Consider the following 17,336-nt stretch of genomic DNA (forward strand, 5'->3'; position numbering starts at 1 on the left):
CACCAGCAGAGGACAACTTGTTGGAGCCAGTTCTTTCCTCTGTATTAGTCCTGGAGCTAACACACATCAGACTCGCGGGCAGGCACCTTTCTCTGTTGAGCCATATATCGATGGCCCAGGTTTTACCTCCTTTGTAAGTAACTTGGTCATGTTGCCTGGATGATGTTTTCTCCTCTCTCTCTCTCTCTCTCTCTCTCTCTCTCTCTCTCTCTCTCTCTCTCTCTCTCTGAAACCTAGGTTTTTTTCACTGGGTGAGGTATTCCAGCCTAATTTTCCCAAGCGGCTGACACATCTTTGACTAGGTCACCAAGCCTTTTCGTTCTTATTTCTGGGATTGTGTTTAAATATTGTCTCTGCCTGCCCAAGTCATAGTCTCTGGTCCCATACTACTTTCCTCCCACCTCCCCCATCACGGTCACACCTGCTGATGTTCCTGGCGCTTCCTCTCCATGGTGCTCTTCCGCCTTGCCCGAAGGTCCTCCTCTATCTCAGTCCTTGAGTTCTAGGGTTATTGTGCCCAAATTCTGAACCCCAAAATCACCAGGAGACCCATTCCGATGCAAACGCAAAGAGTCTTTTGTTGTTTAACGAATTAGCTGTCTTAACTCAGGCCCTTCATCATCTTTCATCACTGCAGGCGGAGTGAAAAGGACCTGGGGGAACCTCGAGGCGGGGAATTTATTGGTCAGAGTAAGGGAGTGTCTAGGGGCACGCAACAGTCTTAGGACTGGTGCATTTCCGGGCTTGGACGACCTGTCCTGTGCTGATTGGTCAACTGGTTGTTGTGGCCTATCGGCCCTCCCAGGGCGGTTGCTATGCTCTGCACATCACTGTTGTGCCACTTTTGCCCTAAGTCAAGCATGCCTAGAGCTGTAACGCACATCCAGAGGCCACCAGCTAACTTCTGATTGGTTCCTTGCCATGTGGGGGGGGGTGTCTGACCTAGGGCAGCCCCTGCCAGGTCAGAAGGCGGGAAACCAAGCACGTGTGCTGAGTCAGCACGTGTTGCTGGGTCTTTTCTGCAGCCTGTCACGGATGCTAAAGCAGAGGGCTGGTGAGGGTCTTGGCCCTTCGGGACAGCCTAGCTGAAGTCATTGTTTTAATCTTTTCTATTTCGTTCCCTTTTTTTTTTTTTTTTTTTTTTTTTTTCAATTCTTTCCAGGCCTTACTGAAGATTTGCCCTTTCTTGAGTATATTCCAGGCGATTGAGCCTTAAGCCATGCCATGGCTTGAGTCCAGGATTCCTCTGTCTTACTAGCACTCTGTTGACTCATGGCTTCCAGGTTTTGCAACAAGCTGTAGAGCTGTTTGTCTTAGTCAGTGCTTTACTGCTGTGAAGAGACAACTATAATGAAAGAAAGCATTTAAGTTGGGTGGCTGGCTTACAGCTTCAGCGGGTTAGTCCGTTATCATCATGTCGGGGATCATCGTGGCAGGCAATCGTGGTGCTGGAAAAGTAGCTGGGAGCTACATCCTGACCCATAGGTCAAGAAAGAGATTGACTTCAGGCCTGGCTTGGACTTTTGAAACCTCAAAGCCCACTCCAGTGACGTACTTCCGCCAACAAGGACACAGCTCCTAACCCTTCTCAAGTAATGTCACCCCTGATGGCCAATCATTCAAATATGTGAGCCTGTGGATGCCATTCTTATTCAAGCCACCACACTGTTCCTTCTGAAGCTGTTGGAGTGTCTCATTGGGATTTGAAGCTCAGTGGTTCCATGTTCTGTCAGTACAGCAAAAGCCGGGCCCTCTAGAAGACTTTGGGCCCGGTGGGAGGCATCAGTACATAAGCCCTCTGGTTCCCTGGGCTCCTCCCTGCTCTACCTCTTCTCCCATCTGGCTTCCTCTTCCTCCTCCTGCCTTGCCCTCCCCTCCCCATTTTTTCTCCCAAAGCTGTACATTTGAAGATGACAAACTGTTCAACTCCCTCCCTGTGTCCTCTGGGAGCCAGCGATGGGGAGTAAGACAAATACAAGATGATAATGTAAGCAGACAGACAAACATAAGCAGTGCTGCTGGAGGAAGGTGCTCCGACCTCCCGGAGTGACCTCTCCTTTGGTGTATTTTAAGACTTCAGGGCGATTAATCTTCCTGGAGGCGATTTTGACCCAATCCGAGCCTTCGTTTGCCCTGTGTCCACTTCCCAAAAGTTTCTCTTCTCTGCCTCTTACCTGTCTGTCCCAGAGTCTTGAGGTAGGGGATGGGGCTTGCACACTAGCTGGTGTCTGTGCTATCTTTCAGAGCATCTGGGAAAGTGCAGATCCCAGCAAGCAGCAACCTTTCCCTGATGCCTAGCAGTTTACAGCTCCATCTCACTGCTGGAATTTATACCTTGCTTCCTCAGTCCCAAGCACTGTCCCCATGGTAACACTCACAGAGCCTCGGAGCTTTGCACACCCGTGGAACCGCTCATGGCTGGATTTATCTGGATTTACATCGGCTTCTACCAGTCACCTGGGCATAGTCATTTGTGATGGTTTTAAACATAAAAGTCCCTGCCTGACTGTTTGGGGGCTGCATTGGTAGTAGAAACTTGGACATCGGAATAGGTTTTATGGTTCAGATTCCCAGGACAGCACCCTCCTCGCACCCAGGGTACTGTATCGGGGTGGGGGTGGGACTCTTTTTCTACAGGCAGAGATCTGTATGTTTGTTGCTTCCTTCTTTCTCTTCCTTAAGCTATGCACATAACTCTATGGGAAGATCACCTATTAAGTGCCCGTCATGGACAACTTTTCTTTAAAAATCAAAAAACTGCATGTCACACCTAGAATCCCAGCAGTCAAGAGGCTGAGACAGGAGGATTACAACTTTAAGGAGAGTCTATGTATAGTTCCTATCTCTGAAGGAAACAAATTGCCACCCTGCCTCAGGAGGAAAAAAATAGTCAGGAACGACAAGATAGGAGTTCCCTCCTTCTCTAAACTCAAACACAGCCAGATCCACATAGCAAGTTCGAGACCAGCCAGGGAGACAAGAAAGGTCCTGTCTCAAAAAATGTACCCATCCCAGCCATGCAACGTGTGCTGAAAATGTAGACGGAACCATGCAAACTGGACTCTTGCAATGTCTTTCTTCTTACCTGGCTTTGCTCCCCTCTGGCTTCATGCAGCTGCCTCCTCTTAAAACTCTGTGGTGCTCTCTCATGGTGTGAGTGCCAAGGGCCCTCTTCGCTGTAGGTGGACATTTATTTAATTATTTCCCAGTAGAGACCTTGACTAACCGTGCACCCACGAACTTGCTTGTGTGTCCTAACATACTTGAGAACTGATTTCTTGTGTGTGTGTGCGTGAGTGTGTGCATACGTGTTATTAGGGACAGTATGCCTAGAAGAGCAAGCTGTGCTGTTTTCCTCCCCCACCCCACCCCCACCCCCGTGGAGGGTGCAAGGTGTTTCCCAATGTGCACCTGCCAAGTCCCACTCCAGGGACAGACCGTTCTTCTGTGAGCATCCCTCTTGGTCCACACCTTCACCAATGCTCCTGTGTTTTAGCCAGTCGTCCACGGTTTGTCCAATTTGGTGGGTGCTGGTCATCTTATAACCTTCATTGCTACTTCCATGATTGAGCTTGACTTGACATCTTCCTGTTTCATTTTTCTTTGCGTATGTGTGTACAAAAGAGTGTGAATGTTCGCATGGACACTGTGTAGGCAAATGTGAATGTGGAATCATCTTTCTTTAATCAGTCTTCCACCAAAAGCTCACTGATGTGGCTAATCTCATTATCCAGCTTACTCTGGGGACCCCCTGTCTCAGCGTTTGGAGACTGGAATTACTGATGGAGCACCACACCCACTTGGCATCTCTATTGTTTCTGGGGACCAAAATTCTGGTCCTCGCACTTGCCTGGCAAGCATTTACCTACCGAGTCACCTCCCATTTTCCATTTCTTCTTGCCATTTGGTAGTGAGCCTATCCTGACTCTTTCCATCAATGTGTTTGGGATTGACTTTGCTATCCATAGTCTTTCCAGACAAGTAAAGGAGACTCTCTGCTGGGTATTATAACATTCAAGTTTCCCTTATGCTAAAACATGTCACAACTTTATTCTTATAGCTGGGCAGTGTTCCCTTGTGTGTACTCTATGGTGGTGGGTATATCATTGCATTTCTGTGCCACATTTGGCTCGTCTGTTCATCTGCTGATGGACACCTAGGTGGTCTACACTTTTTTTCTGCATGAGTAATTTGCTGTCAACACTGGCAAACAAAAATTCTCCCCTCTGCATCCGCAGCTCCCACATCCATGGAGTCAGAATATTTCCCCAGAAACATGCCTATGCCAACCCCACAAAGGCTCCTCGCTACTCCCCAGACAATGCAGATTAATGACTGCTTGCATGGGGCCTGCCTCATATTAGGTAGTTCATATAATGGGGACGGCAACTAAAGTATACCTTAAAAAGTGTGTGTAGGGTATATGCAGAGGTCACCATGTTATACAAGGAATTTAGGCAGGGTTTATTTTGGTTCGGATTGGATTTTTGAGACTTTAGCCTATGCCGGTCTAGAACTCAGTGTATCCCAGACTATACTCACACCCTCGCAATCCTCCTCTAGCAGTCTCCCAAGTTCTGAAACGACAGGCATGGGCCACCATGCCCAGCTAGAGCATCCACAGATGTTCACTCCCAAGGGATGCTCTGAAACCAACTCCTCGCTGACATTATGGAACAACTGTGTGTGTTTGATCTGTTCTCTGGCTTTGAGGGTGCACACGTTTAGTGAAAGTACAAGGCTGCATGACAACATCACATCTAACCCCCAGAGGGACTTCTGCTTTACTCAGCGTGTGGATCCCAGTTTCTCTGCATCCTCATCAGGGCTTATGCTGGCCACTCCTTGGACCATGCCGACACAGTGGGCGTGAAGTAATATGAACCGGTCCCAGCTGGCCCAGGTGGCCACATCTTCCATGTGCTTCTTCCTCGGCCATGTGTCTCTTTGAGAGGTGTCTTTTCAAGTCTGTTGGTTTGCGGGTTCTGGCTGTGCTTCCTTTCTTTATTACTCGCTGCCCCCATGCCTCCCAAGGCTGCTTAGCTCTAGAGCCCCCAGTGCAGCTGAATGAAGCTGCTCTTACCAACAGCTTCCCGATGCCGGCGCCATGCCCATCTTGGTCGGCTGTCAGGCTCTCATCCTGCAAATGCTAGTCCCATTGGCTCCCTCCTTTTCCCACGAAGCCACCTTGTCCTCAACACTTTTTATCTGACATATCTGTGTTCGTCCCTAGGCTGCCACCCCTAAGACGGCAAGGATTGTTGTCAATTCTGCATGTCTTTCTCCTCTGAGTGTTGCCTTCAAGGTGCTGGGCATTTGAAGGTACAGGTAGGGAGACGGTGATTGAAAATCTTACATCTCAGACTCAGAGAGGGCTCTCTCTCTCTCTCTCTCTCTCTCTCTCTCTCTCTCTCTCTCTCGTTTCTTGACATATCCATCCTGTGGCCACACTGTAAAAGATTCCTAGGATCTTCTGTGCCCACCTAGCAAGTATCAGCTGTGGCTGGGGTGATTTCCAGGGGGCCCTAGAGGTGACCCCCCTTGACATTTATGAGGCCACTCAACTATGTCCTTCCTAGTCTTGGCCCCAAAGAGCCTTTCCCACCCAACACTAAAGCCCAAAGGATACTAGAGCAAGACTCAGGGGACATCCCAATTCCCTGTCAGGACAACTTTTACCTGCCCTCCCTGCTCTGGGTCTCAGATGTCTGCAGGGACCGTGCCCAGCTTCCAGACAGGGCTACAATCTGAGTACGCCTCTCTGCACACCTCAGCAACCCCCTCCCTGCAGGCTTGAGCTGCAGCGTGGCACTCACAACACCCCCTCTGTCCACAGCCATGCCTTTCGCCTGTGGAGAGCCCTGGGAGCTGAACAGCCTGCAAGCCATTTGGTTCTGGCTGTGCTGATAGCTTGGCTGCAGAAGAGGCCCCTGCCTTCTAGTGCCAGCCACAGCAGTTCCTGTCCGAAAGAGCAGCCTTACTTGCGTTCACTGGCTGTGAGTCTCTGACCCCATCCCTGGCAGGCAGCTGTGTGAGCACATGGGTCGGCATGCCAGGCTTCGGGGAGGAGAGTTGAGACCCAGTCCACTCACTATCTGGAGAAGAAGGGGCATAGGGCAGTCCATCCCAGAGACTGAACCCACAGTCCTTGGCCCCAGGCTCAGTTCCCAGTGACCTGGCTCAGGACTCTGAGCCCTCAACAATAAGTCAGGAGGGTCTGCCTGTAGGGCTGTTAAAGATTATAGGAGGCAGCCTTGGAGGGGAGAGGGGCCTCCATCAATGTACAAATTGAAGCCTAGTGTATGGGGCTCAAAGCCATACCCCATATTGTGATCATAGATTCTGGGTGAGCCATAGAGTTAGCAGCAGTGTCCTTGCAGGACCCTCTCTCCATTTGTCTCCATTAGTCCACACCATGTTTGCACACCCTGGAACAGGACACCTGCTTGCTAAGGTGTCCATGTCTATACCTGTCTCCTTTGGCTGGACTCTTGCAAGGCAGTAGCTGTACCAAAGTCCATGTGGCACTTTCTTAAACAGAGCCCTGGCTCCAAAGGCCCCTAAGTGATAGCCCAGAGCACACAGCTGCCTCCCCACACCCAGCACTCAGACACGGTGCTGAGAATATAGGAGGGGCTTAGGCTGCGGTGCACTGGTCAGGGAGCATGGGTTGAGGAGCACAGATTGGAATGCACCTAGCTGCGGAACATCAGCTAAAAGATCACAGAGGTAGGAGCACCATTTGGGGAGCACCCAGGAAACTAGAGCACCAGGTCCAGAGGCTCTAGTGGAGGCTACACAGGTGACGTAAGTCAGCACAGGTCAAATGCCATTGCCTGGGCACTTAGACCTGGTCTTGAGCCATCAGAACATGGGGAGAGGCATGTTTGAGCATGGGTTTTGGCCGATCCGAGCACTTCAGATCCAAATTCGCCCAACTCCCAACAGGCCATGAACACAATTCATGAGCTACAGTTCGCGAGAGAGTTCAAGAAAGCCGTGCGGGATGCCTTTCCCCAGCTATTCCTGGCCTTTCTGGCCCAAATACACTATATCCTGGAGCTGAACCAACCCACAGAGCCTGAGCAGGAGCAGAAAACCCAGGAAGCTGCCATGCCAAGTCCCCAGAGGTGAGTCCGGGGCCTCACAGGCAGCTAACTGCCGGGCCTTACACACACCTATAGGAACACCCAGTACAAACTTAGCTTCCTGGCTTCCTGCCCAGGAAACAGTACACACACACACACACACACACACACACACACACACACACACACACACCCCGGGTTGGGGGTGGGGCTTAGATAGCAGTCTATCACCATCCACTTCAGGGGTCAGAAGTCTTAATTCAGAGGGTCCGCAGCCTTGCCCTTTATTATCCCCTTAGTTTCATCTGTTCCCAAGGATGTGTCTGTAGCCTGAAGCTGCATGACTTTAATCTCAGTCTCCAACATCCCATAATACTGTCCTCTGCCTGCGTCTAAATGCCCACTTCTTATAAGGATATCAACAACTGAGTTTGGGCTGCCCTAATGAGAGCATCCACACTGTTGGTGAAGGGTGGTGGGGAATATCTCCAACGTAACTTTCTAAAAGGGACAGCTATAATAGCCATGATCCCAACTGCCATCCGTAGCTGGGATGGATAGCATCCAGCATAAATGATCTCAAAGACAGCATGTGCCTGTTTTCTTTGTCCCCTAGGGTACCTGGCTCCACAGACACTTATTAAACGAGGGGCCCCTGAACACAACTACTCAGTTATGACACAGGGCACATCTTCTGGGGGGAGGGGGAAAGGAGGGTTCAATATAGGGTATCTCTATGTAGCCCTGGCTGTCCTGGGAATCACTCTGTAGACCAGGCTGGCCTCGAAATCAGAGATCCACCTGTCTGTGCTAGGATTAAAGGAATGTGCCACCAACACCCAGCAGGGCACCTTTTCTTGATCCATATGATCCTTGCAATGGGCCCAGGACATAGCCATCCTCCCCACATTACACACACGGAGCCGCAGAGGTTCCTGGAGGCTCTGACAATTCTTTAGCCAGGAGGCACTGACCTGAACCACAGCCAACCCTCGCTCCTCATAGCCAGTGCCGTGACTACCAGGATGGACCACGGATGGCTGGTCTGTGTGTAACGTCACCAACCCACCTGGCCAGGACGTGAGGGGCATTTTGTCCTGCCACAGTAGGGGCTTCCCTTTGCGCCCGATCATATTTCCCGAAATCCAATAAGCAAGTCTTTTAAAACCGCTGGGACTCACTCTTTTCATTTGTTTGTGTGATGATATGCTTCATGCAATTTGTCAGTTTTAACAGCTCTCCCCGAGGCACGTCACGGGGAGGGAGAAAAAAAAATGTCACTTCTCAGATTGCCTCGCAATTCCAATATGCAGAAAAATCTCTTTTTTATTCACATCAACCATGCAAAGCCCATGAATCTTCCCTAATAAGCTAATAAAACATTCTCCTCCCAGAGCACAGCAAGATGGGGAGAACACAGATGACTGACTCCTCCCTCTGCCTCCCTGCCCTCCTCTTCCCACCAAGCCTGCTGCCCCCAGGACTCTGCTCACCTGAGAGTTCTCTGTCACGGCCTCCATGGCCACCCCTATAAACAGCAACACCTCCCTCAGTCCCTACCGTACCCTCAACATCTAACAACAAATATCTCTGCCTCTTTCCGGCTTGTTGACCTCACCCCATGGGGTGGAAGGTTCTGGAAGTCAGGGGTGCCTGTTTCCATGCCCAAGGGAGTGGCCACACCCCTGGGCTCGTGGGTAGCTTTCCCTGTGGATGGAAAGCTACTCCTTCCACATCAGCTCTTCTTTCCGCACTGGCCACCCTGTAGACAGGTCCTAGGGCTAGTCTCAGCAGCCAAAGGCCCTGAAGCATACCCCGAGTTGAGTAGATTAGCCCAGATTCTGTCATATACCCAATCCTGAACCAATAGAAACATCCAGTGCTCTGATTGATCAGGTGTGCCTCCCATATCCACCTGGAGCTTGAACAAGATTTGGACCTACCCCCCCCCATCCTCCCCCCTCCCGTAGAGGAAAGCAGCCTGGCTGGCAAGCCACCCTGCAGACACATGAACAGGGGTGACAGTGGGGAGCCAGGGAAGCTGGCTGGCACTCCTCATGCCTCAGAAAGTAGGCGTCACCTATGAAATGTGAGATGGAGCAGCTGTGTGGTCCTCAGACAACAGTAGCATGAGGTGCGGTGGCACATGCTTGCCATACCAGTGCTTAGGGAGCTGAGGCAGAAGGATCGTGAGCATTCGGACAGCCCTGGATGTGCAGACAATGAACCCTGGGGTGGGGGGCGGGCTATAGAATGTCCGTGTGGCCCAACAATCCCTGTTTTGCTCTGAATTTGTACCTAAGAAGAGTCTGGAAAACTTGCTGAGAGGCACTAATCACAGTGGCCAGAACTGGAAATGTGCCAAGAGACTAAAGTCCAAAGATGGGCAAATGGACAGACAGATGGATGGAAAAATAGAATGGGATAATATATGTTAATTTCCTCACTTCTATGATCAAACACCTGGAAAGCAATTTAAAAGAAGGAATTCTGTACTTTGGCCCATGGCTTCGGAGGGTTCGGTGCATGGCCACTCAGCCCCATGTACTCGGGCAGAATAGCATGGCAGCAGGAATGTTGGCTGGGGCTGTTTTTCATTGCTTGGTGAACAAGAAGCAGAGGGACGTGTAAACCAGAAAGAACCAGAGCAGCTAGAGGCATGTACTAATCTTCTAAGATCTTATGAATCCAACCAAGATGACCCATCACAGACCAAATTCACAATTAAAGGGACATTCTAACACGTGGAGCATCACATTCATGTACTTGGTGACTGAGGCAGGAGTCCAAGGTCATCCCCGGCTCAAAGCTAGCCTGGGATGCCTGAGACCCTGCCTCAAAACAAAACAAAACAAAACAAAACAAAAAAGACAAGAATTGTAGGATTCTACTCACATCAAGTCCCTAGAGGAGTCAAAGACAGGAAACAGGATGATGGGGTTGGGGCTGGGGCAGGGTGGGGGATGGGGGCCAGGGGCAGGAGTCAGTGTTTAACGGGAGTTTCCACCTGGGAAGATGGAAGGTAGAAAAGTTACACAGCATTATGGCTATGTTTACTGTCACTGATGTATCTGCTTAAAACTACCTGTAATAGGAAACTGTGATGTGAATTGCACTACACCTCAATCAAAATTAAAAACGGGGCTAGAAAAATACGGCTCACGGGGCAAAGCCTCCTATTGCGGTAAATAAGGATCAGGATAAACAAATAGGCCGAATAGATGTTTATTCAGGGAGAAATAACTTACAACCTAGACAGATGAACACCAGGAAATTCAACCCGATCCTCTCCTGTCCGAGTCACGCCAGAAAGAGAGAGCGCCTTCCTGGCCCCCTCCGACCTCCTTCCTCAGGTCACCTCCGCCCATCGCTCCACCCCCCAATGGGCGTGGTCAGTGCTACAGAAGGACTACCTCACTACAATTCCCCTTTTAGTCTAAAGAAAAGATTTAGGCTTAATACAAAACTATATACAAAACAGTGAATAACAAGTGTGCTCTAAGAAAAGGAAAATCGAGAACAAAATGACCTACATATCTAGTCCTAGGGTGAGGGCATAATGGAGTTTACAATAGAGTTGTCCTAAGCTGGAAAACGTAAGTCTAGTACCTAATATATCTAACTAGGAAGAGAGAATAATAGTTGTGATAGTTTAATCTTCAACCTCATCAAGACCTGAGAAGGAAATTAACAATACTAGAGTAGACAGGAAATGCGGATGGACAACTTCCAAAAGGTGCAGCAAGGACAGAAACAGCAAGCCACCTGAATAGTCACTTGCTACAGAAGGACTACCTCACTACAGCCCCCCACTGCTGGGCTCGATCGCATGAATCTGAAATCTGAACATTCCTACGGTGAGATGAGAGACAGAAGCAAGAGAATTGCTGGGAGCTCGCAGGCCAGCGAACCTGACACACACACATACACAGCAGCAAACCTGTCCCAAGGTGGAAGAAGAAACCTGGCACCCCATGGTTGTCTCATTCACTGTATCATGCTCACGCCCCCATTCACACACATGTATGCACACAGTACGTACATGCATGCCTGCACATACACGAGCACTCACACACGTGTGTAAGCACACGCGCGCACACACACGTGTGCATAATCTATTTACTTATTAAGCAAATAAAAGAAAACAAAGGAAAGAACTGGGGGGCTGTGGAAGTGTGTACTGGTGTCTTGCTGGCTGTTGGGGAGCACACAGGCATTGCCTCCTCCTGAGGGCCACAGCAGGTAAAAAGAGTAATAAGTACTACAGCTGGGCATCGCTGGGATGCTATAGTATGCAGTCTGAAGACAAGTCAGTAGGACCTTCTGGAGGGTCATGGGACTGTCCTATGGCAGGTGTCACCTCTAAGGACCATTCTTCACTGGATGCATGTGAACTTCAGATGGCACGCAAGTGTTTGGAGTTCTGGCCTGGGGAAGAGGAGCTGTAGGGATCCCCTGAGACTGTGGCTTCCTCCTGGAATGGGGCAGACATTCCCAACAGTACTCACATCAGCTGATGGCCACCCTTCAGAAGCCCTGGCTGTGGCCATGAGGACAAATCAACCATGAAGAATAAGCTGTCATTATGGGCCCAAGGTGCCCCAAGACTGGAAGATTCCAGAATGTCACAAAAGGAACAAAATGACCTCTCACCCTCTTCCCTTGTGAAAACCATCATCTCTCTGTGGGTGTGACCATTGACTGATGGGAGATGTTTTTTATGGTACCTCTTTTTAATGCCAGCTGCGGGTGAGAGCTCAGCAAGCATAAGGCTCGCACACTCCAGCAACCAAACCAGGGACTGCAAGAAAAACAGCCTTAGATGGTCAAGGAGCCAGGCCACCCTGGGCTTCACGAATCTGCATTCCGCAGTTTTTGCTTGAATTCAGACCTACACTGAGCACACTGGACTGAGGCCCCTCACAGGTACCTTACAACTAGCAAACACCGGGTCCTTTTCACAGACACAGGACAGAGGAGCCTTGGACGTGGAAATAACCTCTCTGGACTTCCACAATGTCACACACCCTAGCTCACCTCCTTCCCAGCTGCTCCTTGCTTGTTTTTCTTTGCCCGTATTTAAACATCTGCATCCTTCAAGACTCATCTAAGACCCTTTCCACTCTGAGCCATGGAAGACCCTAGTGCCCAGGAGCACCCAGAGCCCTGTCTCCTGTGCTTTCTCTGCACCCAAAACAGCTGCTGAGCAACTAAGAACTCTGCCTACTGCGAAAGCATGACTGTCTCTGCTGTGGTGGTTTGAATGAGAATGGCCCCCATAGCACTGGGACATTTGAATGCTTGGTCCCTAGTTGGTAGAACTGTTTGGGAAGGATTCGGAGGTGTGGCCTTGTTGGAGGAGGTATGTCACTGGGGTGGGCTTTTGAGGTTTTAAATCCCAAGCACTCTTTAAATCCAAATTGCCCTTCCCCCTTCCCCTCTACCCCCCCCCCCCCGTCTCGCTGCCTCCTGCTTGTGAATCAGATGTAAGCTCCCAGCACCACGCCTGCCCGCCTGCCTGCTGCCCCCTAATCGAATCCTTTCCTTTATAAGTTACCTCGGTCATGGTGTTTTGTCACTTCAATGGAGAAGTAACTGAGACACCCATCCCAGCAGGACCTAGTGATAGATGTGCTCTGCTGTGTCCTTATGCCCAGCACACCCCTGCTCACCCTGGGCCTCAGCAGGAGGCCGGGACAGCCAGAGACCCCACCCCCGGAGCAGGAGAAGGCTCGGGTGTCATCTGCAACTCTGGATAGACCTGACCTTTCTGCTTGGCTGCAGCACATCTCTGGAAGCGCTGAAGAGTCTGCTGTCCACCACGGGACACTGGCATGACTTTGCTCATCTGGAACTGCTGAGTGCCTGGGAACACTTCACCTCCATCCACACCTACCCACAGGCCGTGGGCCTCCTTGCCAGGTACTACTGGGGTAAGACAAGGGGAGGCGGACCATATGAACCACAGTGGCCAGGCCCTAAGCCTCCACTTGAGGCATCCTGGGTCTACATATGTGTTTACAGCACCCTGGAGCACAAGAGGCATGTGCCACACTCCCAGACACATGCACTCAGAGTGTGCAGGTGCAGAATCCTCCTCCAGCCTCACCCTGTCCCAGGACCTCAGGAACAAAGGCTGTCTGGTCCTCCTCTGCCTCCCCCATGCTTAGCCCAGGCTGGCACATGGGAGAAGAACACACAGAGACACATGCCTACTCCACCACATTGGGATGTAGCTAGCTGGCTGCCCAACCTGGCCAGCCTAGGAGGTGGTAGAAGGTATACTCTTGGGCAGTGACCACAAAACCAGGCCCTGCCCACCCCCACCCCCCAGGGCCATGGTGCAGAATCATTGCAAACAGATCAAGGCAGTTCTCAGCTACCTGTTGCCCAGCCTGCAGAGCCAGCAGGAGCGAGAAAGAAAGACAGCCATCCTGGTCCTCGTTGAGGTAGAGTGAGGAGGAGGGAGGGGGCAGTGGGCCCCGGGTAGCCTATGTCCCACCCGCCAGCCTCCTCAGCCCTCCTGACTCAACTCGTGAGGACAGCTGCCCAGGCTGGCCCCTTGCGGCTCTGCAGGGGCCACCGCCTCTCAGCCTATAGTCTAGGGGGTCCTGTATCTTTGCCCTTCCCTGACCACAATGACCCTAGCAGAGTTGAGGAGCCCTGGGTATGGATTCAGCAGCTCATACTCAAACGTGGCATTGTTCTGCTCACATGTAACTCAGGGTCCCCCCACGCACTCCCACCGTAGAACCTAGAGCCGTGAGGGTAATGGTCCAACAAGAGCTAGGTTGTGGCCACTTCCCCACCATGGGCTCTGGCAGAGGCAGAACTTCAAAGGAGGGGTTATTTCCATAACTGGTGCCAGCTACCATGTCTCTAAGCTGAGAGGGAGACTTATGCCTCCTCCTACTACACCGGAAGGATTCACCAGCTGCCTCTCCTGGGGTCCTGTTTCCATATGTCCCATGAGCCTTCCATGGGTATAAGTTGGCTCCAGGCCGGGTAAATAACTTGCTCTACGCCTCAGTGTTTCAAATGCTTGTTGACCCTGGTACCTTGGAGATGCTGGTCAACCATCCTCCTCTAAGCCCTGGACACACACCCCCAAACCCCCAACAAAGACATAGGCTGCCCAGGAGAGAGTGCCTAGCCTGAGCCAGCTGTTCTCTGGGGCTCCCAGTTCCTCTATAGTCCTGCCCTGTTGGAGGTGCTTTCTAAACAGGCTGCCCTGACCATACTGGCTCGAAGCCTCCAGGACACCAGCTCTGAGATCCGTGTGGCCAGCCTGCAGGGCCTTGGAAACATACTCTTCCACATGGAGAAGGTGAGGGCCAGAGGGCCATGTAGCCCCAAGCATCAGGGGGTGTACAAGGTCCAGTGGGTTGGAACCCTAGCTCTGGCGCCCAGGACAATGACTTCCCCCAAGGGACTCGGCTTCCTCATCTAAGAAAAGGATGTATTTTAGAGAGCACACTCACGTTCCCCAAGAACATGTCTCCTTACCCTGAGAAGGGAAGAGCCAGTCAGACAGCACCCCTCACCTGGCACAGAGAGAGCACCCCTTGAGAATCACGCACCCTCTTATCCTCCAACTCTCCATTGCCAACCAAGTCCCCTGTGCCACCACCATGGGCAAACCACATCCCATATGGACAGCGATGGTGAGGAAGACTGCAATGCAGCCTTGGGGACCTGCCCTTCCCCCGTTCCAGCCTGTTTGGGGCCTAGGGTTCCTGAGATCTTCACTGCAGGCTCCATGGAATGAGCAAGGGCTGAGGCCCTGATAAACCCTTCCCAGACTCCAGCAAGGTCTGTTCAGTACTCAGCAGGCCATGGGCTTCCAATCGGCAGGCATAGCATGCCTGGTTCCTCCCTTGGCTTCTCTATCAGAACCCAGCCTACCAGATCCCAGCATACTGACCGCACCCACAGGTGCCCAAGTCTGCATTGCCATCAAATAACTCTACGAAGATAAACTTAATACTCTAACCAAACAGAGCATAGGAGACAAAGTTTGCTTAAAATCTGTTTAGAAGTTTGGGGGAAAGTCGCTCTGATAAACAGCTCAAAGGTGGGAATATCCGGTTGCTTTCTGGCCATTTGTCCAGAGTTCAGGACACACAGCCAACAAATGGGGCAGGCAGAACAGGCTGGAAAAACAAGCAGCAGAAGCGTAACAATGGCCCACAATGGTCCCTTGCAACATGAAAGTCCTGGAGGTCCACCTCAGTAAATGCAGCCTTCCCGGCCAGCTTTTCCTTGTCCGGCTGGCCCCATCTGACCTGAAGGGAGCCAGGCATGGAAGTGGAGTCCAAGTGGGGCTCAAAAGAAGGAAAAGATGGCCCCAGGCCCTGGAGCGATAAGGACCTAGACCCAAGGGCAAGGAAACAACCTGCTCGATCGGGTACCCCAAGTGAAGCGGGCAGATCTGTGCCTTCCACCCACCCACCCCCACCTCTTTCCCCCACAGGGAGCCCTGCTCAGAGGCCAACTGCCAGCCTTCCTCAATGGCTTCTTCCAGAACAATGAGACAGTGGTGGCAGGCACTATGGGCATGGTGTCAGATGTACTGCACCGCCTGGGCACAGAGGGGGCCGGTGCCCAGAGTCTCAGCATCGCTATCAACACCCGACACTTCTTTGATGATGTGAGCATAAAGACAGCGTGGCTGGCCTTGCTCCCCTGGGCCCTCCCCGTCCCTCGGCACGCTTCAGGACTCTTTCTGCCCTCTCGCTGGTCTGGCACCGGACCCAGGGGAACTGTGAGCCCACAGGTGCACCAGACCTGGCCAGATGTCCACCAGGTGGTACTCCGCTCCTCCCTGTCTAACCTTTCCGTGTCCTGGCCCACTACAGACCACTCGGGCAGGTCCAGGTGTCCAAAATGGCTACCCCACGCCGCTTCACTAGCAAATGAAAGTTACCCAGCTGCCTCGTGGCCCTGGCAGGGTGACGGTGGGCACCAGGGGCCAGGGTGACTCTCTGTGAGGATGGCCCGAGACCTTGTCTGAGAGATGGCCTGGCCCTTTTCTAAATCTAAGGGAAGAGAACCAACCTTACTTACCCTGGGTCCCTGAGCCTGACTGAGGAAGTCCAAGGGAGTAGGGGTACCTCTCCGGGGAGCACTGGGACCTCTCCCTAAGTCCCTGACTCATAGGAGCGGGACAGTATTCGAGCAGCAGCTATGGCACTGTTTGGGGACCTGGTGGCAACGATGGCAGACAGGGAGCTGAGTGGCCTGCGGTCCCAGGTGTGCCAGAGTATGGTACCTCTGCTCCTGCACCTGAAGGACCAGTGTCCAGCTGTTGTCACGGTCAGTACCCACCCACAAGCCTTTCAAGGTCAAGGGACAGAGCAGTCAGGTCAGGTCTCCTGAGGGTGGGAGAGAGGAGCAAGTGGCAGAAGGTCCAGTCATCTTCAGGGTTCTCCGGGTCACTGTCCCCTCCTGGGTACTCCCACATTCACTCTGGCCAGCCGGGCCTGTGGGGCTCCCGACTACAGCAGAGCATGGTGGGACATGGTGGGCACACGGTGCACGTGCTGATCCGCAGACAGGACCTCTGCTGTCTGGGCTCTCTATTGTGTCCAACAAGCTCACACAGAGCTGAGTACCTACCTACCTTCCACGGGGCACTGTGACCCAGCGGGATGCTGAGGTACCTCTTGCAGCTGTGGTCTCGGGGAATGGAAAACCCTGCTCAGCCACACATGGGGAGTAAGGTGACCCCCCCCATGGCTGTCTCCACAGCAGGCCAAGTTTGCTTTCTACCGCTGTGCCGTATTGCTCCACTGGCAGCCACGGCACACCCTGTTCTGCACACTGGCCTGGGAGACTGGCCTCAGTGCCCGCCACTTCCTCTGGACCTGCCTGGTGAGGGGCCAGGGTTTAGGGTCAGTAATGGGCACTTGAGATCACTGCTCCCCATGGACTCTCCTTCCCAGGGAGGCGAGGCTGGCAGGGCTAGATGACAACACTCCCTGAGTGAGGCCCCTGGCAGTGACAGGTGGGCTCTCCTCTGGCCAGATGACCCACAGCCAGGAGGAGTTCAGCATGCACTTGTCTCAGGCCATCAACTACCTGCACAGCCATCACCGCCACATCAAGACCTGGGCAGCTCTTTTTATAGGTGGGCAGAATGGGCCAGGCTTGAAGTCCTCACTCGCCCTCGCCCTGCCCACCCACCACAGCAGAGAAAGAGAAGAGGGGGATGGGAAGGAGGGTGTGAGGGCTAAGGAGTTTGGGGCT

The 17,336-nt window shown here is 52.2% G+C and overlaps 2 protein-coding genes across 2 annotated transcripts in view; one reads left to right on the forward strand and one right to left on the reverse strand.

The window, feature by feature from the left end:
* The window catches only part of Psca (prostate stem cell antigen), a 1,185,392-nt gene that overhangs the window by 853,289 nt on the left and 314,767 nt on the right, over window positions 1-17,336 (reverse strand). The gene's annotated exons all lie outside the window — the stretch shown is intronic.
* LOC127235226 (maestro heat-like repeat family member 5) overlaps window positions 1-17,336 on the forward strand; it is a 62,290-nt gene that overhangs the window by 44,385 nt on the left and 569 nt on the right. Inside the window, exons 21-29 of the mRNA XM_051202465.1 lie at window positions 5,837-5,996; window positions 6,949-7,129; window positions 12,866-13,010; window positions 13,423-13,537; window positions 14,272-14,415; window positions 15,562-15,738; window positions 16,248-16,403; window positions 16,839-16,961; window positions 17,115-17,217. Of these exons, the coding sequence (XP_051058422.1) occupies window positions 5,837-5,996; window positions 6,949-7,129; window positions 12,866-13,010; window positions 13,423-13,537; window positions 14,272-14,415; window positions 15,562-15,738; window positions 16,248-16,403; window positions 16,839-16,961; window positions 17,115-17,217 (1,304 nt within the window). The remainder of the gene's footprint in view (window positions 1-5,836; window positions 5,997-6,948; window positions 7,130-12,865; window positions 13,011-13,422; window positions 13,538-14,271; window positions 14,416-15,561; window positions 15,739-16,247; window positions 16,404-16,838; window positions 16,962-17,114; window positions 17,218-17,336) is intronic.

Source organism: Phodopus roborovskii, unplaced genomic scaffold (assembly GCF_943737965.1).
Source record: "Phodopus roborovskii unplaced genomic scaffold, PHOROB, whole genome shotgun sequence".
Lineage (NCBI taxonomy): Eukaryota > Metazoa > Chordata > Mammalia > Rodentia > Cricetidae > Phodopus > Phodopus roborovskii.